This window comes from Ovis aries, chromosome 15 (assembly GCF_016772045.2).
Source record: "Ovis aries strain OAR_USU_Benz2616 breed Rambouillet chromosome 15, ARS-UI_Ramb_v3.0, whole genome shotgun sequence".
Taxonomy (NCBI): Eukaryota; Metazoa; Chordata; class Mammalia; order Artiodactyla; family Bovidae; genus Ovis; species Ovis aries.
In genome coordinates, this window is record NC_056068.1 from 27,356,628 (window position 1) to 27,380,270 (window position 23,643).

At 38.5% G+C, this 23,643-nt stretch overlaps 1 protein-coding gene across 10 annotated transcripts in view; it reads right to left on the minus strand.

The window, feature by feature from the left end:
- Positions 1-23,643, minus strand: part of SIK3 (SIK family kinase 3) — a 265,973-nt gene that overhangs the window by 112,042 nt on the left and 130,288 nt on the right. For all 10 annotated transcript variants that reach the window (XM_060399704.1, XM_027979227.2, XM_027979225.2 and 7 more), the window contains exons 2-3: positions 7,557-7,673; positions 3,905-3,968 (exon numbers count right to left, since the gene is read on the minus strand). In XM_060399704.1, coding sequence (XP_060255687.1) covers positions 3,905-3,968; positions 7,557-7,673 — 181 coding nt within the window. The remainder of the gene's footprint in view (positions 1-3,904; positions 3,969-7,556; positions 7,674-23,643) is intronic.

Here is a 23,643-nt window from a genome sequence, read left to right on the forward strand (position 1 = left end):
AAACATCCATTTCTGCTTTGTTGACTATGCCAAAGCATTTGACTGTGTGGATCACAATAAACTGTGGAAAATTCTGAAAGAGATGGGAATACCAGACCACCTGACCTGTTTCTTGAGAAACCTATATGCAGGTCAGGAACCAACAGCCAGAACTGGACACAGAACAACAGAATGGTTCCAAATGGGAAAAGGAGTACGTCTAGGCTGTATATTGTCACCCTGCCTATTTAACTTCTATGCAGAGTACATCATGAGAAACGCTGGGCTGGAAGAAGCACAAGCTGGAATCAAGATTGCCAGGAGAAATATCAATAACCTCAGATATGCAGATGACACCACCCTTATGGCAGAAAATGAAGAACTAAAGAGCGTCTTGATGAAAGTCAAAGAGGAGAGTGAAAAAGTTGGCCTAAAGCTCAACATTCAGAAAACAAAGATCATTGCATCTGATCCCATCACTTCATGCGAAATAGATGTGGAAACAGTGGAAACAGTGGCAGAGTTTATTTGGGGGTGGGGGGGGACAGCTACAAAATCACTGCAGATGGTGACTGCAGCTATGAAATAAAAAGACGCTTCCTCCTTGGGAGAAAAGTTATGACCAACTTAGACAGCATATTAACAAGCAGAAACATTACTTTTCCAACAAAGGTCCATCTAGTCAAGGCTATGGTTTTTCCAGCAGTCATGTATGGATGTGAGAGTGGGACTATAAAGAAAGCTGAGTGCCAAAGAACTGATGCTTTTGAACTGTGGTGTTGGAGAAGACTCAAGAGTCCCTTGGACTGCAAGGAGATCCAACCAGTCCATCCTAAAGGAGATCAGTCCTGAGTGTTCACTGGAAGTACTGATGCTAAAACTGAAATATTTCGGCTACCTGATGCGAACAGTGGACTTATTTGAAAAGACCCTGATGCTGGGAAAGATTGAAGGCAGGAGGAGAAGGGGCCGATAGAGGATGAGATGTTTGGATGGCATCACCGACTCGATAGACATGAGTTTGAGTAAACTCCGGCTGTTGGTGATGGACAGGGAGGCCTGGTGTGCTGCAGTCCATGGGCTCACAAAGAGTCAGACATGACTGAGCGAATGAACTGAACTGAATTCCCCTATACATAGTGATCAGCTTCTGATGCTATTCCTCAGGGAGGCACACATCTTGTTACATCTACAATTACCATCAGATCACTGGATCACCATGGTTTGGGTATAGCTCTCTTCCTGTCTTTCTTTAACCATGCCCAGCTGTTAAAATCCAAAAATTGTGGCTAGTTGCTCTATTATTTTCAACAATGCCCTAGAACATAAACCGGTCTATAAACAATCTAATCAAATTCTCGTTCCTTTGAAGGAACAGGTCCTAAAATTAGTGTTTGATTTTTCTTCTGACCTTAGAAGGCTCTTGTGATGCTCTATTCCCTGGTTCTTGCTTGCAAACTAGCTGGCTTATAGTTTAGCCTGCTCAAATCTCCCCTGAAATGCCTTTTACCACAACCTCCACTGTTTTTATGAGTGCCTTCAGGCTTAAACTTCTTCATTCTCTGTTGCAAATGAAGTCAGTTCCTACGGGAAGAAATTAGGAGCTATATGTGTTATGGTGTGTTTCTCTCTCTGGACCAATCTCTGAGCCAGGACTCTGAAGCTAGGCACGGGGACAATGGCAAAGCTTTCTTTGAGTAACGCTCCCTCTCTAGGAGCAGAGTTCAGTGCAGAGAAAGGGCGCAGATTCTAAATTCTCCCTGCTTGCCTCTCTTGAGATGACCTACTAGTTTATAAACATAAAGCATGAATGAGCTGGGTTCCAGTATTCTTGGAGTGCCTCACCCAAACTCTACAAGTATGAGTTGGGCAGACAAAGGAGTCCTCACTGTTCAACTGCTCTAACCCATGATTCAGCAATACGTAGCCAGGGCAGGATGAGAAATGTTTATGCCCCGTTCCTCCAGGAAGAAATCCATTAGTCTAGGTGAAAAGGGGAGGCCAGAGGGAAGGCCTGTGGTCTTGGCTGGAGTAACCCTGCTGAGTTGGAATCTCCACCTTGCTGAGCTGGATAGAGGGGAAGAAGGAAGTAGCACTGGCTTAAAGACCACAAGCTCTCTTATTTCTTACCAAATTTTCATAGATGTTCTTGAATAAATGTTTCTCCAGTTGCTGTTCACCCTCAGAACCATTTCCAGAGACTTTAAATGGCGAAGTCTAGAGGTTTTTTAAAATTACTTTCACCGGTTTCACTGGGGAGGGCAGCAGAGTGTCTCGCATTCTCCTGCCAGCAGTCGATCAACCACTCGCTCTATTACCCGGAGGTAAAGGAAGCAAAGTGCTAGGGCTCTCTGTGTGCTATCTCATTTAATCGTCACAACTACAAGCGAGATATTACAGATCTGACTTTATAGGCCATGAATGTGAGGCCTGGAATCCAAGTGAAAAAGCAAATAGGTGGCAACAATGTGATTCAAAACCAGGCGTAGCTGCCTCCAGAGCGCATATTCTTGATTAAACCCATCCTTTCATCTCTGATACAGATACTTTTAAAAACGAGATCTCATGAGACACTTCTATCCTTGTGCAGGCACAGTCATTTCTTTCAGTAACAGCAATTTCTTCCTCCTCCAGATCTTTTATAATAATACCATGAGAAGTACTATTCTATTTCCTCATGCCATGAGCTATGTTCCTGGCACAAAGAATCTACGACCAAGGCATTGTCATCTTTTCTGTACTTTTGAAATTTGTTTTCTAAGGAGCAAGGCAGATCTAATGTGCAGTGTGTTTGGTTCTTTGATTATTATGAATGTTAAGATGACAAGGTCTCTTTGCTCCCAAGATTGCCATTATACATAAGCAAATACAAAGCCAAGTGAAAACGTCATTAGGAAATGATACCTCTTTTTAAAAAGACTCACACACAAAAAAAGACTCACACTTATTTTGAAGATTATTAGATATAAAATGATCAGCTTTCAGTTTAACATGATATCAAAAATTTTTCAGTCACAACTCACCAATCACTAATAAGAAAATGCCACTTAATGGTGATTTCATGCTTTTTAATATATATTAGGCACTTAGCAAGTGCCAATATCTTAAAAATTAAAAAAGTTCTTACCATCCAGACTTAAACCAAATCAAAATCTAAAAAAACAAACTAGATAAACCTAAACTACATAAGAAACCCTTTTCTATATTCACATGCCAAGAAGAAACAAAATTAAAAAATAAAAAGACATGTCAATCTAGGTTTGAAAGTTTAGTCTTTATTTGGCTCCATTTATCACAGCTACCAAAAGAAAAAATGAGGGGGGCCAGTTTTTACCACCTCAAAATGACATTATTTCCTGGTAACAAATTCTCCAGCTTAATTCTAATGTTGTGCTAAGTGTTAGAGGAAAAAAAAAAACACAGTTACTGAACACAAAATCTCCTAAATTACAAGAATCACCAAAGAAACTGTGAACACATGGTAAGGAATAAAATTACATGTCATATTTAAGTAAACGTTAAAGAATGCATTAGGGTGAGACTGTTTGCTCCGAGAGACTCTTTCCTATACAGCAGGGGCCCACCACATTTGAAGGGGTTCTGTCACATATTGTCACCCCAACTAGAATCTGGCAATAGGAAAGACCCTCATGTTCAGAGAAATGTTTTGTTTCTGAAGATCTTTAATCTCAACTGTCAACACCTGACCGAAACAAACAAACCACCTTTGCTAAGGAAACAAAGATGGTGAGAACTTTAAGAGGCGACTCAAAAATCATTGAAACTGCTTTGCTGGTAGAAGATGACAGCACTGAAGGACAGCCTCGAGTGCCAGCTGTTCAAGTGACAAGGGCGTGGAACAGCTATTCTAAGTTTGCCATACTATGCTCAATCGCTGTTTAAAGAATGCAAGAGGTGTACTTACCAAATATTTCCCCTCCACTAGCATATTCTGTCACCAGATAAATCATCCGCTCTGTCTCCATGACCTGGTGCAAAGGCAGGAAAGTGAGAGTGATACAAATGAGAGGCTGACGGCACAGCGAGAGGGACCGACAACTCTTTCTTTTGTCGTGTGAAGCGCTAACAATCATTTCTACCTAAAGGAGACTTCAAACTTGCAGAGCTGGGAGGGAACAGATATAAACGTCATTAAGAAGGGGGGAAACAGGTATCCCTCCAAGTTCCTAAAAGTAGGAAATATTTACTACTTGAGAGAGACAGTCCTTGCCTTGTCCCAGCAGGCCTCGGCAATCTTTTAAGCTCCACAAAAAGACACAAAGACGCTGCCAAGAACCAAAAAGTTCACATTTGGTCACTTGAAGTTTTGGATCATTGATCAGTTGAAGCTCAAAAATGTCCCTCCCAAAACCTAACCAAAATAAAACTTAGGGAGAACAACTGGAATCACTTAAGAACTACACAGATATTACATATAGCTGTGCTTTTTAAAAAATGGAAATGACAACTTTCCATTCAACAACCTCAAAGATATAAACTACTCATTTGTATTTTAATCTTAGTCTTTATTTTGCTACTTTTCTAAAAACTTGTGGTGTGTTATCAGTTCCTTCTTCCTTTTTACCTTTTCATCAAATATTTATTAAAGTATTAATATATAAGTATAAATGTTCATTATAAACATTTTAAATACCTAGTATATAAACAAAAGACCAAAGGTTTTCCTCTGTCTAAGCCCTTCCATTATTCCATTAAGCCCTTCCATTTATTCCCCAGAGGAAACTCTGTTAATAGTTTATTTTATATCATTCTAGGGTAGTGGTATCCAACAGAAATACTATGTGAGTCTCACATACAATTTTAACTCTTCTAGTAGCACATTAAAAAAGTAAAAAGAAAAAGGTGAAATTAATTCTAATATTATATTTTACTATCATTAACATCATTTCAAACACTTTTAATTGTAAATAGCTCCGGTTTTTATATTTAAATTAATATTAAATAAAAATAAAAACCCAGTTCCTCATTCAAGCGAGCCACATGTTAATACACAACCACATGTAGCTCGGGACCATCAAAGTAGGCAGCACAGTTCTATACTTTCACTATACTTGACAGTTAATTGTTTTGTCAAATCATTCCCTAGTCACTTTGACATCTCTATACATTAATACCGTTATAACAATAGATCTATTTCTTCTTTTAAATGGCTTCATAGTACTCCAATGTATGTATACACATTATTTTAATTTTTCAATGAAACAACTGTCATTTTTCTCACTTTAACTTAAAAACTCTCTACAGACTGGTGATACTAGCCCACTGTTACATGTATCGCTTCCAAGCTCTCTATATGTTGGCTCATGTAACAAAAAGTAAGTATCCTAAACATAAGTAAGGGTTAAGGAAAAATAAAACAAGAAAAAAAATGTCACATTGTATATCTCCTTTATACCAGGCCTTTTATGGACTTCTCTGGTGGTTCAGATGGTAAAGCGTCTGTCTACAATGCAGGAGACCTGGGTTCGATCCCTGGGTCGGGAAGATTCCCTGGAGAAGGAAATGGTAACTCACTCCAGTGCTCTTGCCTAGAAAATCCCATGGATGGAGGAGCCTGGTGCAGGCTACTGTCCACGGGGTCGCAAAGAGTTGGACACGACTTCACTTTCACTTTATTGACTGTAAATTTTTTAATTTTTTTAAATTTTGTTGAAGTGGAGTTGATTTACAATGTTGTGTTTAACTTTAGACTAGTATCTTTTTTATTTTTAAGCTTTTCAGGAGTTCAAAAGCTTCCCTATATAGTTATCTAAATTTGGTTTACTCTGAAAGCCCAAGGAGACTGAAGCTTTAGCAAATGACATAAAAACTACCTTAATGCATACTCACCTTGGCAGCTCAGAATCTCCCATTAACAATATTAGCTGCCAGACAGCAAAATTAAAGCCTAAAAAAGGGCAATGTTCAAAGCCAGGGTTGAAAGTCTTTAAATCTGAAAGGCTAATGAAATCTTGGGCAAGGAAGGTTAACTTGCAGATTTCAGTGGTAAGGTTAATACCTATAAGTTAACCTCTTAAGGAAAGTCAGCCTTTATAATGAGCTCTACAACTATTAAAAGATGATTTATTTTAAAAAGTGAGGTCAAGAAGTTTACTGTCTGTCAGGATAGGAAGGAAGCATCAGCTCTGAACTTGCAGACACAGCTCTTCAGGCAACCCCAGGAAGCTTTCATGGGTTTCCTTCTCAGGCACAACGGAGGTGTTGCTCAATATAACTTTGTGTGATAAAATTTCAACAATCCTGCTCCTGCTGATCTAATTCATCTCATGGCATGAGCAGGTGACGCCAGACAAGAGCCCTAACACTATAGTCTTAAACATACATTAATATCACGACATGCTTTCTTTTCCATAAAAATAGCAGACTGAGAGGTTGCCTGTTGTGCCTCAGATGTAACCTTTCCACTCTTACACATGATCCCAGGTCTGGGCCAGTAACCATTTACTGCAGACTAACAGCAGCAAACGAACTGAGTGGGTGGCCACTTCCTGCAGAACGAGGTGTTGGCTGTTCTGGTAGAGAGCAGTGAGTAGGGCTGGCCTCATACACAGGCAGGGCTCATGGTTGCCAACACACTGCAATTTGAGAAGCATCCCAAAGCCCCACCTCTCCCAAAATATCTCTTCCACCTGCCTGCTAAGGCAAGGTCCTCCTCTCCTATCTGGCTTAAAATTCCAGCCATTAGATTCACTGCTTTTGCAGTAAGGCTAAGGAATCATTTTTGATGATGGCATGAAATATGCATGCTTCCTGGGAAGCTAAGTAAAGTAGAATAGAAAACTCTGCCATTATGCAGAGTCAGTCTCTTGGCTGGGCTTCCGTGGTGGCTCAGATGGTAAAGAATCCGCTTGCAATGTGGGAGACCTGGGTTCGATACCTGGATTGAGAAGTCCCTGGAGGAGGGCATGGCAACCCACTCCAGTATTCTTGCTTGGAGAATCCCCATGGACAGAGCAGTCTGGCAGGCTACAGTCCACGGGGTTGCAAAGAGGCGGACATGACTGAGGAACTAAGTACGCATACACAGTCTCCTGGTTATCAAGGTAATCAAGTGCAACCTTAGAAAAACTATGTCTGGGACCCTATTAAAGTTGAAAGGAGACAGGTTCGACTGGTACAACAAGCCACACTGAAAGTATCCTTTGTGATAATTCATAAAATGATCACAGACATTGGTATTTCAATAATGCTGTGAAAATTAATATTATTTTGATCTCTTTAAATTCTCTGTTCCTTTTGGGTTTCCCATTCTGCTTTAAGATTCTGACCTGAATAAATAGGTTCTCATCATCTTCTAAATAATCTTTTTGTGTAACTCTAAGAATGGCATCCAAGCTTACCTAGGTAAGCTAGAGCTTACTAGTAAATCCCCAGGGGAAACTGAAGTACTGAGTTGGGGGATAATAGGGTGGGGAAATAGTAGGAAGAACATACGAACATAGAAAAAAAAAAGTTGCAGATGTTCACCCACCCACCTTCTCTTCAAAAGTGGCCACAGACACAAGTGGCCACCATGGGCTCTTTGCTGCCCTGCACTACACCACTAGGGGTCCTACCTGGTAAAGCCTGATAATGTGGGGGTGGCAAAGCATCTTCATAATTTGAACTTCTCGGAAAATCTTCTTCAAGTTTTCTTCGTCCAGCTGGGTCTTATCAATGATCTTGATAGCAACCTGACAACAGAGAAAGAACATTCACTCATGCATTATTAAAAAGCATTTACTAAGGAAAATTAAATCCACCTTAAAACATATTCCACAAAATACAAATTGCCATTATCTTGTTTACAGGACGTCAGTGAAGAAAATAAATTTACTCTTTTTAAAAAGACAGGAAATGGATTCCTAGCAAGTTAGTCTCAAAGGAACAGACTCCAAAAGCTAATGGGTCTTCTGCCATTTCTTAAATTGCTCCTACAGTAAAACCCCAGAACAAAATACTTCATTACCCTGCAGATGCGGTTGCAATCTAGGGAAATCATGCTTTGGTGCAGAGAACAATATGCAGGGCTTCTTATTAAAAGAAGCAGCTTATATGATACGTAAATGATGACTTGGTAAGGTCTGACTAGAAGTTCCACAGGTGCATCCCACATCGCAGGAGGTGCTTCTATAATTCAGTAACAGAGTAGCAAGGGTGGTGGTGGTGGTGGCAGCAGCAATTAATATATACTGAACTATATACCCTCCATATACTCTACATTATACACATACAATTACTATATACTCTACATATATACACTATTACTACATATATACTCTATATTATATATACAATTACTATCTACTATATATATACTCTGTAACTATACACTATACTATATATATATACAACTACTATATACTGAATTATATACTCTATATACTCTACATTATACATATACGATTACTATATACTCTACATATATACACTATTACTACATATGTACTCTACATTATATATATACAATTACTATCTACTATATATATACTCTATAACTATATACTATACTCTATATTATATATATATACAATTACTATATACTATGTATATGCTCTATAACTATATATGCTATATTATATATATACAATTACTATATACTCTCTATATACTCTATCATACATATACGATTACTATATATATATATACTCTATATATATATACACTGTAACTATATATACTGTATATTATATATATAAATTACTATCTACTATATATACTCTATAACTATATACTATATATACTTTATATTATATATATACAATTACTATATACTATATATATACTATATAACTATATACAATCATTATATACTATAATATACTCTATAACTATATACTATATATACTCTATATTATATATATACAATTACTATATACTATATATTACATACATTATATATATACACTATATACTGAACACTTACTATTTGTCAGTATATATATATACTCTATAATCATTAGTGCTTTGTAAATACTAACTCATTCAAACCTTACAACACTCCATATTATTATCAACCCTGTTTTACAAATATGGAACCTGAGACACATAGAGATTCAGTAATTACCCAGGACTAAGTAATGGAAGGACTGACGCTGAAGCTGAAACTCCAATACTTTGGCCACCTCATGCAAAGAGTTGACTCATCAGAAAAGACCCTGATTCTAGGAGGGATTGGGGGCAAGAGGAGAAGGGGACGACAGAGGATGAGATGGCTGGATGGCATCACTGACTCAATGGACGTGAGTTTGGGGGAACTCCGGGAGTTGGTGATAGACAGGGAGGCCTGGCGTGCTGCAATTCATGAGGTCACAAAGAGTTGGAGACGACTGAGCGACTGAACTGAACTGAAGTAATTTATAGCTAGTATGTGGTAGACCAAAGAATGAAACCCAGGTAGCTCAGCTTTAGAATCAAATTCTTAATGACAATCCTAAAAAAATCTTTAGGAGACCTTTCTGTGCTGTATATATACAGCTTCAGCATAAAACATCTTTCTACTTTGTTCGTAATTCTTAAGTTACTCAGCAGCACACATTTAAAAAGAGAATAAATGATGAAAGGCATTTTTAATCTATTAAATCTAAACTTCCTCATTATTCTTAAACATTCAATATATTGGGTTGCCCCCAAATATCTCTATGTCTTTTTCAACTACTCAATCAGTATGTACTCAACAAATATTAGCTGGATGAAGGATAAGGGCTAAGCAAATTTAGCACCTTTCAATTCCTAAAATTATATGGGTCTACACACTGGGGGAGGAAAAGAAAATTTACACTTATTGAGAAAAAAAAGATAAAGAAAAGCAGGGAAGCAAAGATGTCAATAATAAAAAAAGTTCAGACCAAATAAATACAGACAGTATGGAACTATACATAGTAAATGATTCAAATGTAAGAATGACCAGCACAACAGCAACTTTCTGATGTTAGGTTAAGGACTAATGAAAGGAAGGCACAAGCAGAGCAATTCCAGCTCAATTCAGAGTTAAGCTCTGCCTTGAACATGGAATGTGATAAAATGAGGCGGATGTGGCTTGAGCTACAAAAACTAACCAGACACAGCCTTCACTTCAGGGACCTCACAATCTAGCAGAGAAGACAGGCATGTGAAACAGGCAACCATTCAGCCCTGGAAGTAGAATGAATACAGCCCTGTACACGGTATAAGCAGAATGGAGGACGAAGTATGACCTTCAGCTGGGGGAGAAAAAGTAAGCACAGGTACAGACTTCACAAAGAGAGAGGGCCTGAGGAGACACAGAATTGAGATGGGCAGAAAAGAGGGAGAAGAATTTTATAAGGAGCAATAGCACAAACATTAACAAATCTCACCAGCTAATTGATCTTCTAATAAGCTGTCCTGAATCCTACGGCCCCTAACCATTTCTTCTTCTCGTCACTGTGGGAGACCACATATAGGACCTTAACGCCAGCAATTAGTCTGGCATCTGCAGCTGGTTCTCTAAGAACAATTCCCAGAACAACAGCAACAAAAATCATAGTAGAGACAGGAGCCTGGCAGGCTACAGCCCATAGGTTCACAATAGAGTCGGTCACAACCGAGTGACTAACACACTGACTTTTTTCATAATCTTAGAAGTAAATTCAGAGAGATTTTAATATATAAAAGCATCAAGTCCCTGCCTACTTTATACTGAGATTTAAGCTTCCACAAGACACAGGGAGGTGAAGCTTTGCCTAGCAGCTGAACATGGCATCAAGCTGACTGGGATCAAAATCTTGAATTTGTCTCATAACATATAACCATATAACCAACATATAACCAAGTTATTTAATTTTTCCATGGCTCCTTATCTATAAAGTGTAGGCAACAATAGAAGCCACTTTAAAAGTTACTGAGGATTAACTGAGCTAATGAATGCAACCTTCTTATATAATGCCTGGCATGCAATATACATTCGTTAGAGGTACTGCTTTTGTTATTATTTCCTTTTTTTCTGGAATCAAGCCTTAAATGTTAGGCATTCTTTGGCAAGGATTAGATTTGCTTCACTAACTGACATAGTCCTGGATCTGCAACACAACTCCTAAGGGGTGAGTTGGGGGACTAGCAGCAAAATAGCTAACAATTTGTGGGCAGCATTCAGAACAGGCTGCTTCCAGCTGATGTGGGAAGAACACGGAAGAAACAGAACTGGGAAGAAAACACATTTCATTCAGCAAAGTCAGACTGAGCCACAGGATGGAACCCACAGCAAGACCTGATCCTGAAGGCTATGTCAAAGAGAAGGCAGGAGCTGCTTCCTTCCTCTTCCTCCTTCTTCTTCTCCCTCTTCAAGGCAGGCTGGGCCCCCTTCCATCCATGCTAAGTAGCTAACACAAGGGAGGAGGCCACAGGACTACTCTGCACAGGCACCTAATGGGACCACTTACTAACAGAGATGGGAACTTCCTCGTACTTAGCTCCTACCTTAGCTGCAAACTGAGGAGTAGAAGTTTTCTAAATAGCAATTCCTTAAAACAAAATACCAGTGAAACAGAAACTACCAAGTCAGAGATCAGGTAGCTGGCAAGCAGGTAGTTCTAATTATTTCAAGACTACTTGAAGAGACCAATGACCATAAATTTACACTGTTATAGATTACTGGAGGCTATATAATAAAGTCTTTAAAAGTAGTACATACTAGTTGCTTGAAAAATAAAGTGTGTCAATAACAAAAGGTAAATGGGCAGGTAAACAGAAGATAAGACTCTCAAAGAATGTTTTTAGGTTAGTGTTAAAAATCTATGAATCACATACTTGCACATACATATGAAAAGCATAACAAATAAAGAGGGAAATTTCCAACACATTACCAGCAGACCATGTATTTCTTAAGTTTGACTACTCTACACAGAATCCTGCCAAGAGCATGATCTTGTGAATTGACAATAGTATTAATCAAACATGGTATTATATCAAATATGTTGCTAAAGAGACACAGATTATTGGGAGTCCTTAAGAATTTCCTTACCCAATATATTTCCACAAATTTCTTTTTTAATACACAGGTGGTATAAGGAAAAGTTAAACTTATATTGTGCCAAATTTAAAGTCCTAGTTCTTTACTCATTCTAGAAGGGGAAAACAGCCATTTCCTCCTGTTCTCACTTCTAAACCACAGTTCCTTTAACTCTTACCTAATTTTTCTAAGTGCAGTAATGCTCTTAGGGAATGAAGTTCAAGAAAACAGTGTTCTCCTCACAACAGGCAATAATTCACTCACATATTCCGATGTCACATTCACAGGCAAGATAAGGTGGCAATAAAAGCAATGAGCCATGAAGAGATTCAGTATGAAGGTCAAAGCAGACCACGTTCCCTCCTTACCCACCAGACATAAGCAGGTCTCTTCACTCAGGGAGACACTGCGATCAATGAGCAGCTTAAAAAAAAGAAACTACTTAGGGAGAAAACGCAAAGACCACAATCGCTAAAATTCCTCCAGAAAGAGAAAGAGCACTCTCTTAAACTAGTATGCAGATGCACGCATAATCATGTCACAGAATACAGTAAACAACAGAATGCTTTTAAGAAGGTAAGAGAAGACATTATAACAGTGCAGAGAAAGAGTTTTTTTAATTTTTATCTTTTTCTATATTCTTTTATGAAAAGAAGTCTACCTCTCATTGAAATGCATAACATTTAGGCATTTTGCCATTGTTAATTATTTTTAAGAGGCTATCTTTATATTAACTTCTGTAGCTAAGCTTGTATTCTCTTAGTTATACGACAAAACTTACCTAGTATCTAGATTACTCTCAGCTCAGGTCTAGAATCATTTTATGGTTTAGATTAGTGCTGTGCAATGGAGTAGACACCAGTCACATGTAACTAATGAGCACTTGAAATGTGGCTAGTTCAAACTGATATGCTATACATGTAAAAATACATATCAGACTTCAAAGCCTTAACAATAAAAAGGGAATGTAAACTATCTCACTGATAATTTTTACATTGATTACATGTAGAAACAATATTTTGGATATAACAAGCTAAATAAAATATATTATTAAACCTAATTTCAATAAAAAGGCAACCCTATGGAATGGGAATTATATTTACAAGTCACATATCTGATAAGGAGTTAACATCCAAAATATAGAAGGAATTCATACAACTCAGGTACAGAAAAAAAAAAATCCAATTTAAAAATAGGCAAAGGACCTAAACAGATATCTTTTCAACGAAGACATACAAATGGCCAACAGGTACATGAAATGGGACTCAACATCACTAGTCATCAGGGAAATACAAATCAAAACCACAATGAGATACCACTTCCTGCCTGTTAGGATGTCTACCATCAAAAAAGACAAGATAACAAATGCCAGCAAGGAAATGGAGAAAAGGGAACCCTTATACACTGTTGGTGGGAGTATAAACCGGTCCAGCCACTATGAAAACAGTATGGAGGTTCCTCAAGGAATAAAAAGTAAAACTACCAGCAGTCCTACTTCCGAGTATATATCCAAAGAAAACTAAATCATTATTTCAAAGAGATTATCTGTCTTGCGATGTTCACTCAATAGCCAAAGTACGAAAATTACCCAAGTGTCCGTCAACAGAAGCATGGATTAATAACATCTGGTGTACGTATACCACAGAATATTATTGGGCGTTAGAAAAGAAGAAAATTCTGTCATTTGCAACAAATGGATGAATCTGGGGAGGACATTATGCCAAGTGAAATAAGCCAAAGACAAATACCACATTATCGCACAGTATCACTTATATGTAAAATCTTTAAAACAGAAAGAGCGAGCCAAACTCACAGAAACAAAGTAGAAAAGTGGCTGCCAGAGGCTGAGGAGTGAGGAAAATAGGGAGAGGATGGTAAAAGGGTGCAATCTTTCAGTTATAAAATGAATAAGGTCTGAGGATCTAGTGTAAAAAATGGTGACTACATCTGATAATATGGCATTGTATAACTGAAATTTGTTGAGAGTAGAACTTAAATATTCCCACCTAGTAGGAAGAAAAGATAACTATGTCAGATGATAGATACGGTAATTAACTCAACTGGAGAAAATCCTCTCACAATACATACATATCAAAACATCATATTGTATACTTTAAGTATCTTACAATTCTATTTGTTAATTATACCTCAATAAAACCAAAGGGAAAAATAAACAAATGGGATCTAATTAAAATTAAAAGCTTCTGCAAAACAAAGGAAACTATAAGCAAGGTGAAAAGACAGCCTTTAGAATGGGAGAAAATAATAGCAAATGAAGCAACTGACAAACAACTAATCTCAAAAATATACAAGCAACTCCTGCAGCTCAATTCCAGAAAAATAAATGACCCAATCAAAAAATGGGCCAAAGAACTAAATAGACATTTCTCCAAAGAAGACATACAGATGGCTAACAAACACATGAAAAGATGCTCAACATCACTCATTATCAGAGAAATGCAAATCAAAATCACAATGAGGTACCATTTCACACCAGTCAGAATGGCTACAATCCAAAAGTCTACAAGCAATAAATGCTGGAGAGGGTGTGGAGAAAAGGGAACCCTCCTACACTGTTGGTGGGATTGCAAACTAGTACAGCCACTATGGAGAACAGTGTGGAGATTCCTTAAAAAACTGGAAACAGAACTGCCTTATGACCCAGCAATCCCACTGCTGGGCATACACACCGAGGAAACCAGAATTGAAAGAGACATGTGTACCCCAATGTTCATCACAGCACTGTTTATAATAGCCAGGACATGGAAGCAACCCAGATGTCCATCAGCAGATGAATGGATAAGAAAGCTGTGGTACATATACACAATGGAGTATTACTTAGCCATTAAAAAGAATAAATTTGAATCAGTACTAATGAGGTGGATGAAACTGGAGCCAATTACACAGAGTGAAGTAAGTCAGAAAGAAAAACACCAATACAGTATACTAACACATATGTATGGAATTTAGAAAGATGGTTAATGATAACCCTGTATGCGAGACAGCAAAAGAGACACAGATGTATAGAACAGTTTTTTGGACTCTGTGGGAGAGGGAGAGGGTGAGATGATTTGGGAGAATGGCATTGAAACATGTATAATATCATATAAGAAACGAATCGCCAGCCTAGGTTTGATGCAGAATACAGGATGCTTGGGGCTGGTGCACTGGGATGACCCGGAGGGATGGTATGGGGAGGGAGGTGGGAGGGGGGTTCAGGATTGGGAACACGTGTACACCAGCGGCGATTCATGTTGATATATGGCAAAACCAACAAAGTAAAATTGTAAAGTAAAATAAAGTAAACTTAAAAAAAAAAAAAACTGAAGGGAAACCTAATTAATATCACAAGTCTTTAGTTTAGAAAATATGATTACTCTAAAATTAAAATTATATACGTGGCCTTTATCTCACTGGACAGCACTGCTCTAGATAATGCCAATGAGCCATCAGTTAGAGCAGGTATTCCACGAAAACGACTTCTGAAATACCTGACCCAATACTGAGACTTGCCAGTCACCCATCTCGAGGAAACTTGGCAGGCTGCAAGGAACTCAATGCTCCAGCACTGCCTTGGGGAGAATCTTAGAAAAGGTCTCAAAGTTGCATTCCAAGAACCCAATTTAGTTCCATTAAAAAATGTTTATTGAATAACTGCCTGGCTTAAGGCAACACACTTGCACAGCTCCCTAGTAGCTACTGATATTCCCCACTGGGATTCTGTGAGAGAAGGAAGTCCCACACTCAGCCGCACAGCAGTTCTCAAACTTTTTGGTCTCAGGATTCCTTCTTTTAAAAATTACTGAGAACCTTCAAAGAAGGTTTGTTCATACGTGTAATACCTATTAATATTTACTTAGAAACTGGGTTAAAATTAAAATCAGAACGGAAGATTTTAAGACAGAAGAATAAGAATACCCAAGCACACACTGCACCAGCCGTCAGGGAATCAGACCATCAAACATCATGTAGTCTTTCGAAATCTCCACTATGTAACTGTGAGAGAGTGAGAGTCAAAAATAAAAATATTGTTTGAATATTTATAAAACAGTTTTGACCTTGAGGACTCACTAAAAGAATTTTGGGGACTCATTGAAAGAATTTTGGAGACTCTGGGGTCTTTGGATCAAATACTGAGAACAATAAGGCGTTGTTGTATGTAATGAATTAACTTCTCTCCTATAAACGTAGAATGGTACCACCTTTGGGAAAACTGAGAAAATCATCGATTTTTTTTTCCTGTTGGACTTCATTCTTTCCATAAGGCTTAATTCGTTCCCAGTTGAAATGGTTTCTAGAAAAGGAATTTATTAAATGTCTTTACAATCAGCCTTGATGAAAAGCTTTTTCTTTTAAACTTACTAGAAAATAGAACTGTCGTCAGGAAAACAGGTTTAAAGAAACCCCAAATCACCACAGACTACAGAAATCAGACTAAAAGGTTAACCCTTATAGCCTACTGGGCTTCCCTTGTGGCTCAGCTAGTAAAAATCTGTCTGCTCTGTGGGAGACCTGGGTTCGATCCCTGGGTTGGGAAGATCCCCTGGTGAAGGGAAAGGATAGCCATGCTAGTATTCTGGCCTGGAGAATTCCTGGGCTGTATAGTCCGTGGGATCACAAAGAGTCAGACACGACTGAGCAACTTTCACTTCTCTTTATAGTCTAGTGCTAGGCACTAAAGGGCCAGGATTAAAGGTCTACCACGTGGCTACATTCAGGATGTAGGCTGTTCATATTCTTGGGGAGATCCTGACCTTTGCACTGGAACCAATCAAGGATTCCTTATTTTAGTTTATAAGAAATAAATCAAGTACTAAGGGGCAAAGCAAAGATATGCATTTGAAAAGAACTCATTACTCTACCCATTTTACATATCATCACAACTGTTTTGGGGAAAATATGCAGCTGTCAAGCCTAAGGAATGACTGAGCCATCAGGATTCCAGCCAGCTCCAGACAGGAGGACTTAACAGGACAACCAAGGATAAGATTTAGTCAGTTCTCAATGAACCGCAAAGGAAATACAGTTGACCCTCGAACAATGCGGCTTTGAACTGCTCAGGACCACTTATACATGAATTTTTTTTCAATAGTAAACACTATAGTTCTAAACAATAAACTGTGGGAAATTCAGAAAGAGATGGGAATACCTGACCACCTGATCTGCCTCTTGAGAAACCTGTACGCAAGTCAGGACAGTTAGAACTGGACATGGAACAACAGACTGGTTCCAAATAGGAAAAGGAGTACGTCAGCCAGGAGAAATATCAAAAACCTCAGATATGCAGATGACACCACCCTTATGGCAGAAAGTGAAGAGGAACTAAAAAGCCTCTTGATGACAGTGAAAGAGAGTGAAAAAGTTGGCTTAAAGCTCAACATTCAGAAAACGAAGATCATGGCATCTGGTCCCATCACTTCATGGGAAATAGATGGAGAAACAGTGGAAACAGTGGAAGACTTTATTTTTTTTGGACTCCAAAATCACTGCAGATGGTGACTGCAGCCATCAAATTAAAAGACGCTTACTCCTTGGAACGAAACTTATGACCAACCTAGATAGCATATTGAAAAGCAGAGATATTACTTTGCCAACAAAGGTCCATCTAGTCAAGGCTATGGTTTTTCCAGTGCTCATGTATGGACGTTGAGAGTTGGACTGTGAAGAAAGCTGAGCACTGAAGAATCGATGCTTTTGAACTGTGGTGTTGGAGAAGACTCTTGAGAGTCCCTTGGACTGCAAGGAGATCCAACCCGTCCATCCTAAAGGAGATCAGTCCTGGGTGTTCATTGGAAGGACTGATGCTGAAGCTGAAACTCCAGTACTGTGGCCATCTGATGCAAAGAGCTGGCTCATTGGAAAAGACCCTGATGCTGGGAGGGATCGGGGGCAGGAGGAGAAGGGGACGACAGAGGATGAGATGGCTGGATGGCATCACCGACTCGACAGACATGAGTTTGGGTGAACTCTGGGAGTTGGTGATGGACAAGGAGGCCTGGCGTGCTGCGAGGCCTGGGGTCATAAAGAGTCGGACACGACTGAACGACTGAACTGAACTGAACAGTTCTAAATGTTCCATGGTTGGTTGACTCCTCAGATGTAGAGGAAACAGGGATGCAGAAAGCCAACTGCTAGTTACATGTGGATTAATCCCCACAATGTTCAAGAGTCGATTAAAGTTTTAATAAAAGAAACAAAAGAGAGTCAACTATAGTTTAAAATATCTAGCAGGTCTTTTAGGTGATTTTTTATTTTTCTATACTTCTTTGTTTGGGCAATATACTAAACAGCGAAAATAAAATAGTTCATCAATGCACAACGCCTGGGAGATACAGCAGTGAGAGCTTACCTGAAGAGACAACACATACCTGAAGTAAGAAAATGAGACATGCATCCTTCTTGGAAACATTTCTAAGACAGAACCACGTGCTTGTGCACTCAGTCTGGTCTGACCTTTTGGGACCATAGCCCACCAGGCTCCTCTATCTACGGAATTTTCCAGACAAGAATACTGGAGTGGGTTGCATTTCCTACTCCAAGAGATCTTCCTGACCCAGGGATCGAACCTGAGTCTCCTGCATTGCAGACTCTTTACCACTGTGCCACCTGGGAAGCCCCAAAACATGGTGTGTTGGCATAAAAATAATTAGTAAGTGGGAATTTTCTGGTGATTACTTGGAATTCAAGGCATAGAAGAAAAAATTTTAAGGCAAAAAGAAAATAATTTCTCAGTTTCAATGACTCCCATCTGGTTAATATTTACCCTCTCAGAAAAAAGAAATCCTAGGTGTGTCTCTAACACAATGGGCAACTTTCTCAGACTAACTGACGTTATTATTATTGTTATTTAAACATTTAACATGGTGCCAACAATACTCTGTATGTTTTTGTTGTTTGTTGTTCACTCTCCATGTCCAACTCTTCGCAACCCCATGACTTGCAGCACGCCAGGCTTCCCTGTCCTTCACTATCTCCCAGAGTTTGCCCAAGTTCATGTCCACTGAATCGGTGATGCCATCCAACCATCTCATCCTCTGTCACCCTCTTCTCCTCCCACCTTCAATCTTTCCCAGCATCAGGGTCTTTTCCAATGAGTCAGTTCTTTGCATCAGGTGGCCAAAGTATTGGAGGTTCAGCTTCAGCTTCAGCATTAATCCTTCCAATGAGTATTCAGGGCTGATTTCCTTTAAGACTGACTAGTTTGATCTCCCTAGACTATCTCCAGAGTCTTCTCCAGCACCACAGTTCAAAAGCATCAATTCTTTGGCACTCTAGAACAATAAACCAACTTCTGGGCTGTAGGTTTACCACTTAAGTGAATGGAATATAAAGATATTTTTAAATATTTATTTATTTACTTGACTGCATCAGGTCTTATTTCCCCGCAGCATTTGAGAGCTTAGTTCCACAACCAGGGGACCACTTGCACTGGAAGTGTGAAGTCTTGACCACTGAAACCCCAGGAAAGTCCCTAGGAGGGGGATTTAGAATGAGACTGATGATTCAATTCTAAAGTAGCTATTTTTTTAAATGCCCTGAAGGCTTGTTTAAAGGAAGGGCAGAAAAGAGGGAGGGGCCCAAAGAAGACTGGTGGGCAAACTGGAACTTTGAGAAGAGGGAAGGGGCTGGGCAGTAAGAGCTAAATGGTTGAACAAAGAAGTTCTAATAGTTTAGAGGCTACCAAAACAGAAGACTGAAGAAAATGGCATAGTGAAACAATAGTAATTGTTACAGAAAAGTTCTGAAGAAGAGAAATAGGGAGCAGCGATTAGCCCATAGAGAAATTTAAAGTTATGCTGAGAAATTAAGCTATGAAAGACGAAATTTTCATCCTAGAGAAGAAGGATGGGACACGTGGGTAAAGAACTTGGCAATGGCCTGGACTATGAGGTTAGAAGGAAGCAGAAAGCGGAATGGATTTCAAGATGAATTTTCTTAATGAAGTACATGCTACTCTTTCCTGGAGTACCAGCTCATAGGTAAAACTAACACAGACCCACAGAAGGACTGCGCTCTTCCCAAGGATGGCATTTGTTGAGGAGTCTGTGTACTGCTAGGCACATTTAGAGGCGGCACCTAGAACACACAAATCTTTTTAAAGCTCTGGCTGGAAAGAGAGCTAAACTCAACTGGCAGAGCATAACTTTTTTAAATTTCCCCAACGGAGATTTATTAGGTTGAATATCTTGCTAACCTTGCAATGAATGGTAGTGTTGTTTCCAGTGCACAAAGTTAGCAACAGTTCATATTTTAAATTGTTTCAAATTATATTAATATGCCCCCAAGGCCTAATAACATAGCCTGCAGTAGCAGGAGGTTGAGTGAACCAAAGAGTTGAAAACCACTCTAAATCCCTCATCTCTTTACATGTCCCAATTATTTGGCAAAGAAGACTAAAGGAAAATAGGAAGCAATCTCCATTATCAGAGAGCATTTTACGCTATTTCTGAAACTCTTACCTGTCACATATCCTTAGACGTCAGTACTGTGAACTATTTGTCAAAATGTAGATATTTGAAAAGCCAGGCATTTCTAGTCTGAACGGTTATAACACTGGGCTGTCTGTCTTCCCTGTGGCAGCCCAGAGTTGAAGGGCCAGCTCCCCTGTGCCCATCAGGAATACTGCACCCAGTATCTTCTGAAGGGCTTTCCTAATGCCAGCTGCAAACCATCAGTGCTGACAGGAAATGCCCTTCTGGGATTCCACCAAAATGGGAATGTTTTGTGTGATGGCTTTTTGCATATATGCTGACTTCAATGAGTTCCTTATATTAAGTAGTCATCACATTTTCAAATCAAACATTTTATTTCCATAATGAAGGTTTGTGTTTCATGTGCTAAATGGTGAAGTTTTGGTTCCTTAAATCTCTCCCCCTGGATAGTCTAATGGGAACATTGGTAAATTGTCAAATTTCTGATATTTATTTTAAAGGCAGGAGGAGTAATGTTGATAACAATGCTATAAAAAAATTGAAAAAGGGTTTCAGCAGAATATAACTCATTATTATACAGGTTATAATTATTATTTGATATATCACATATATGTTAACATCACTGTGTGTGTGCACGCCAAGTAGCTTCAGTCGCGTCTGACTCTGTGTGACCCTATTAACTGCAGCCCGCCAGGCTTTTCTGTCCGTGAGATTCTCTAGGCAACAATCCTGGAGTGGGTTGCCATGCCCTCCTCCAGGGGATCTTCCAGATCCAAGGAGAAAAACTGCGTCTTTTATGTCTCCTGCATTGGCAGAAGGGTTCTTAACCATTAACGCCACCTGGGAAGCCCAAGATACTGGAATGGGTTGCCATGCCCTCCTCAAGGGGAATCTATACCCACATTAAATGTAAAAAGACAACTACATGAAGTATGTTAACATTTAATAAGACTGCTCATCCTTCTCCTTAGCAAGAACATTCATCCTAAATTCTGACTTTCTAAAACAGTCCTAAATTGACATTACAGTACAAGTCTGGAATTCTGAAAAGCTACTACAAGTAACGGCAAGGATTTTACTATTAAATAAGTGATCATAATTGTGTATTCACGAAAATACTGATAAGTTGGTAACAGTGAAGATTTTTAAAAGCATATACAATTTAAGCAAAAACCAACCTATTTATCACACTGTCTACAAGGCCCTCTTTTGATCTTATGAAAACACTGTGTTTAAGCAAATGGAGATGTCTCCTAATTCACTGCCAAAGAGACCCAAAAGAATCTCCAGACATCAGAAATAGTTTCATTTAAGATAGACATATTTGCATAAATATCTTTTTAGAAAAATAACAGACCATGGAAAACTCCATCAAAAAAATCACAAAGAATAAGATCTATGAGATGAGAAAAATGAAGGGAAAATAGAGGGAGGGGGATAAAATGTTTATTGATAATGACTTCATTCTGAAAATAATTATCCCTTCCTATTTAGAAGTCTGTTTGAGATCTCTGGGTCACAGATTTCTTTAGACGGCACACCGGCATTCTCTGAAACAAAGTCAAAGAAATCTCTAATAAGTCAAATGTACTTGTCTGAGTAGAAGATGGCACAAAATAAAGAGTTCTATGCAGGAAAGACATAAAAACTAACATACAGAAGCAGAATCTTTTCCTCTCTGAACAAAATCTCATAGAAATTCTAATACGGAAGACAAGGAGTGGGAGAAACGCCTACTCTGGTTAACTCTGGGTAAAAGGTTCAGAGACAGACAAAACTCATCAGAACCCTAGGGCTGTGGAGAACAATTTAGAAATTTCTGGAACAGCAAAAAGAGCAATGGACTGAGAACTGGGATCTAGAGCTCAATTCCCAACTCTACCTCTAAGAAACGTTTGGGACTTTGGGCAAATTACTTTCCCTTTACAGTCCTCAAGGTCCTCACTGACTAAATGAAAGGTGTAACTGTAGGTGACCTGCAAACTGAGTTATCAGACAGGCTCTCACCACGCCAATTTCTAATTAGATCTCTGAGAGACTTTGGTACTGCTTGTTTAAAAGTTTCATTTTACTGTTTTTAATTTCAAAGTTCATTCACATTGAATAAATCAGAGACCACACAGCTCTCAATCTTGAACACTCAAGTCATCTAGTTTTATAGTGCTATATAGCGTAGGACCATATGATAAGCAGGAAGATGCATTTACCACATGGGAGATAACCTCAGTGAGTAAACTTGTAAGTATTACCTTTCTCACTTAAACAGCAATTTAATACATTAAAACACAGCACCACTGCCCAACTGGGAAAGTCTTGGCATTTTTGTTGCTAGTATTTTCACTACTGGTAAAGTCAATCTCTCCTGCAATTAATAATAACAACACTTATAATCAGTAATACAATTTCCATTCCACTTATACAGCAAACAATGGTAGACTAAATGAAATGGAATGTGTCACAATTAAGTCAAATTAATTAAACCATAAATTATAGCCAAATTAGGAAGATGCAAATATAGAAACCAAAAATCCAAGTCTAAGAATCTTATCCAAATTTGAATGTTCAAAGGTCACAAAAACAGAAGCACACCAAACAAAGATTGAAAGAAAATCAGTGTCATTAGAACAGAGTAAAGAAGGGAGACCAGACTGAGGAAGGCCTCACAGACCATGGTAAAGAAACTGATCTGGAGAACTTTATCCTGAAAGTTACAATTAAAAAGTTTTAAGTAGTGGATAACATAACACCTGAATGTCCCAGAAACATCTTTAACACATAAAAAATCTAATTTCATTATCCCTCTTTCTCATTTCCTGATTTCCATAAATGGCACTATCCTTTTTCCAGTTAGGAAATGACAAAGAGGTTACATTACTTCACATCCCCACCAGTAAAGCAAGAGAAAGTTCTAATTTCTCTACTTCCTCACCAAGACTTATTACTGTCCATCTTTTTTAAATTAAAGCCATCCTAATGGATATGAAGTGATATTTCATTGTGGTTTTAATTTTCACTTTCCTAATGACTAGTAATACTGAGCATCTTTTTAGTGTGTTTATTGGCTAGCTGTACACCTTTGTTCATTATTTACTTAGCAATTATTAATTATCAATAGTAACTACTAACAAACCAAACCAAAAAGAGTTCTGCTTTTTATTTATTTATTAGGGGGAACTTTTTTTATTTATTTATAAAAAACATCAATGGATAAAGCAAATATTAAAAACTGAGATGATAATAAGCTACCAACTTATTATCAACAAC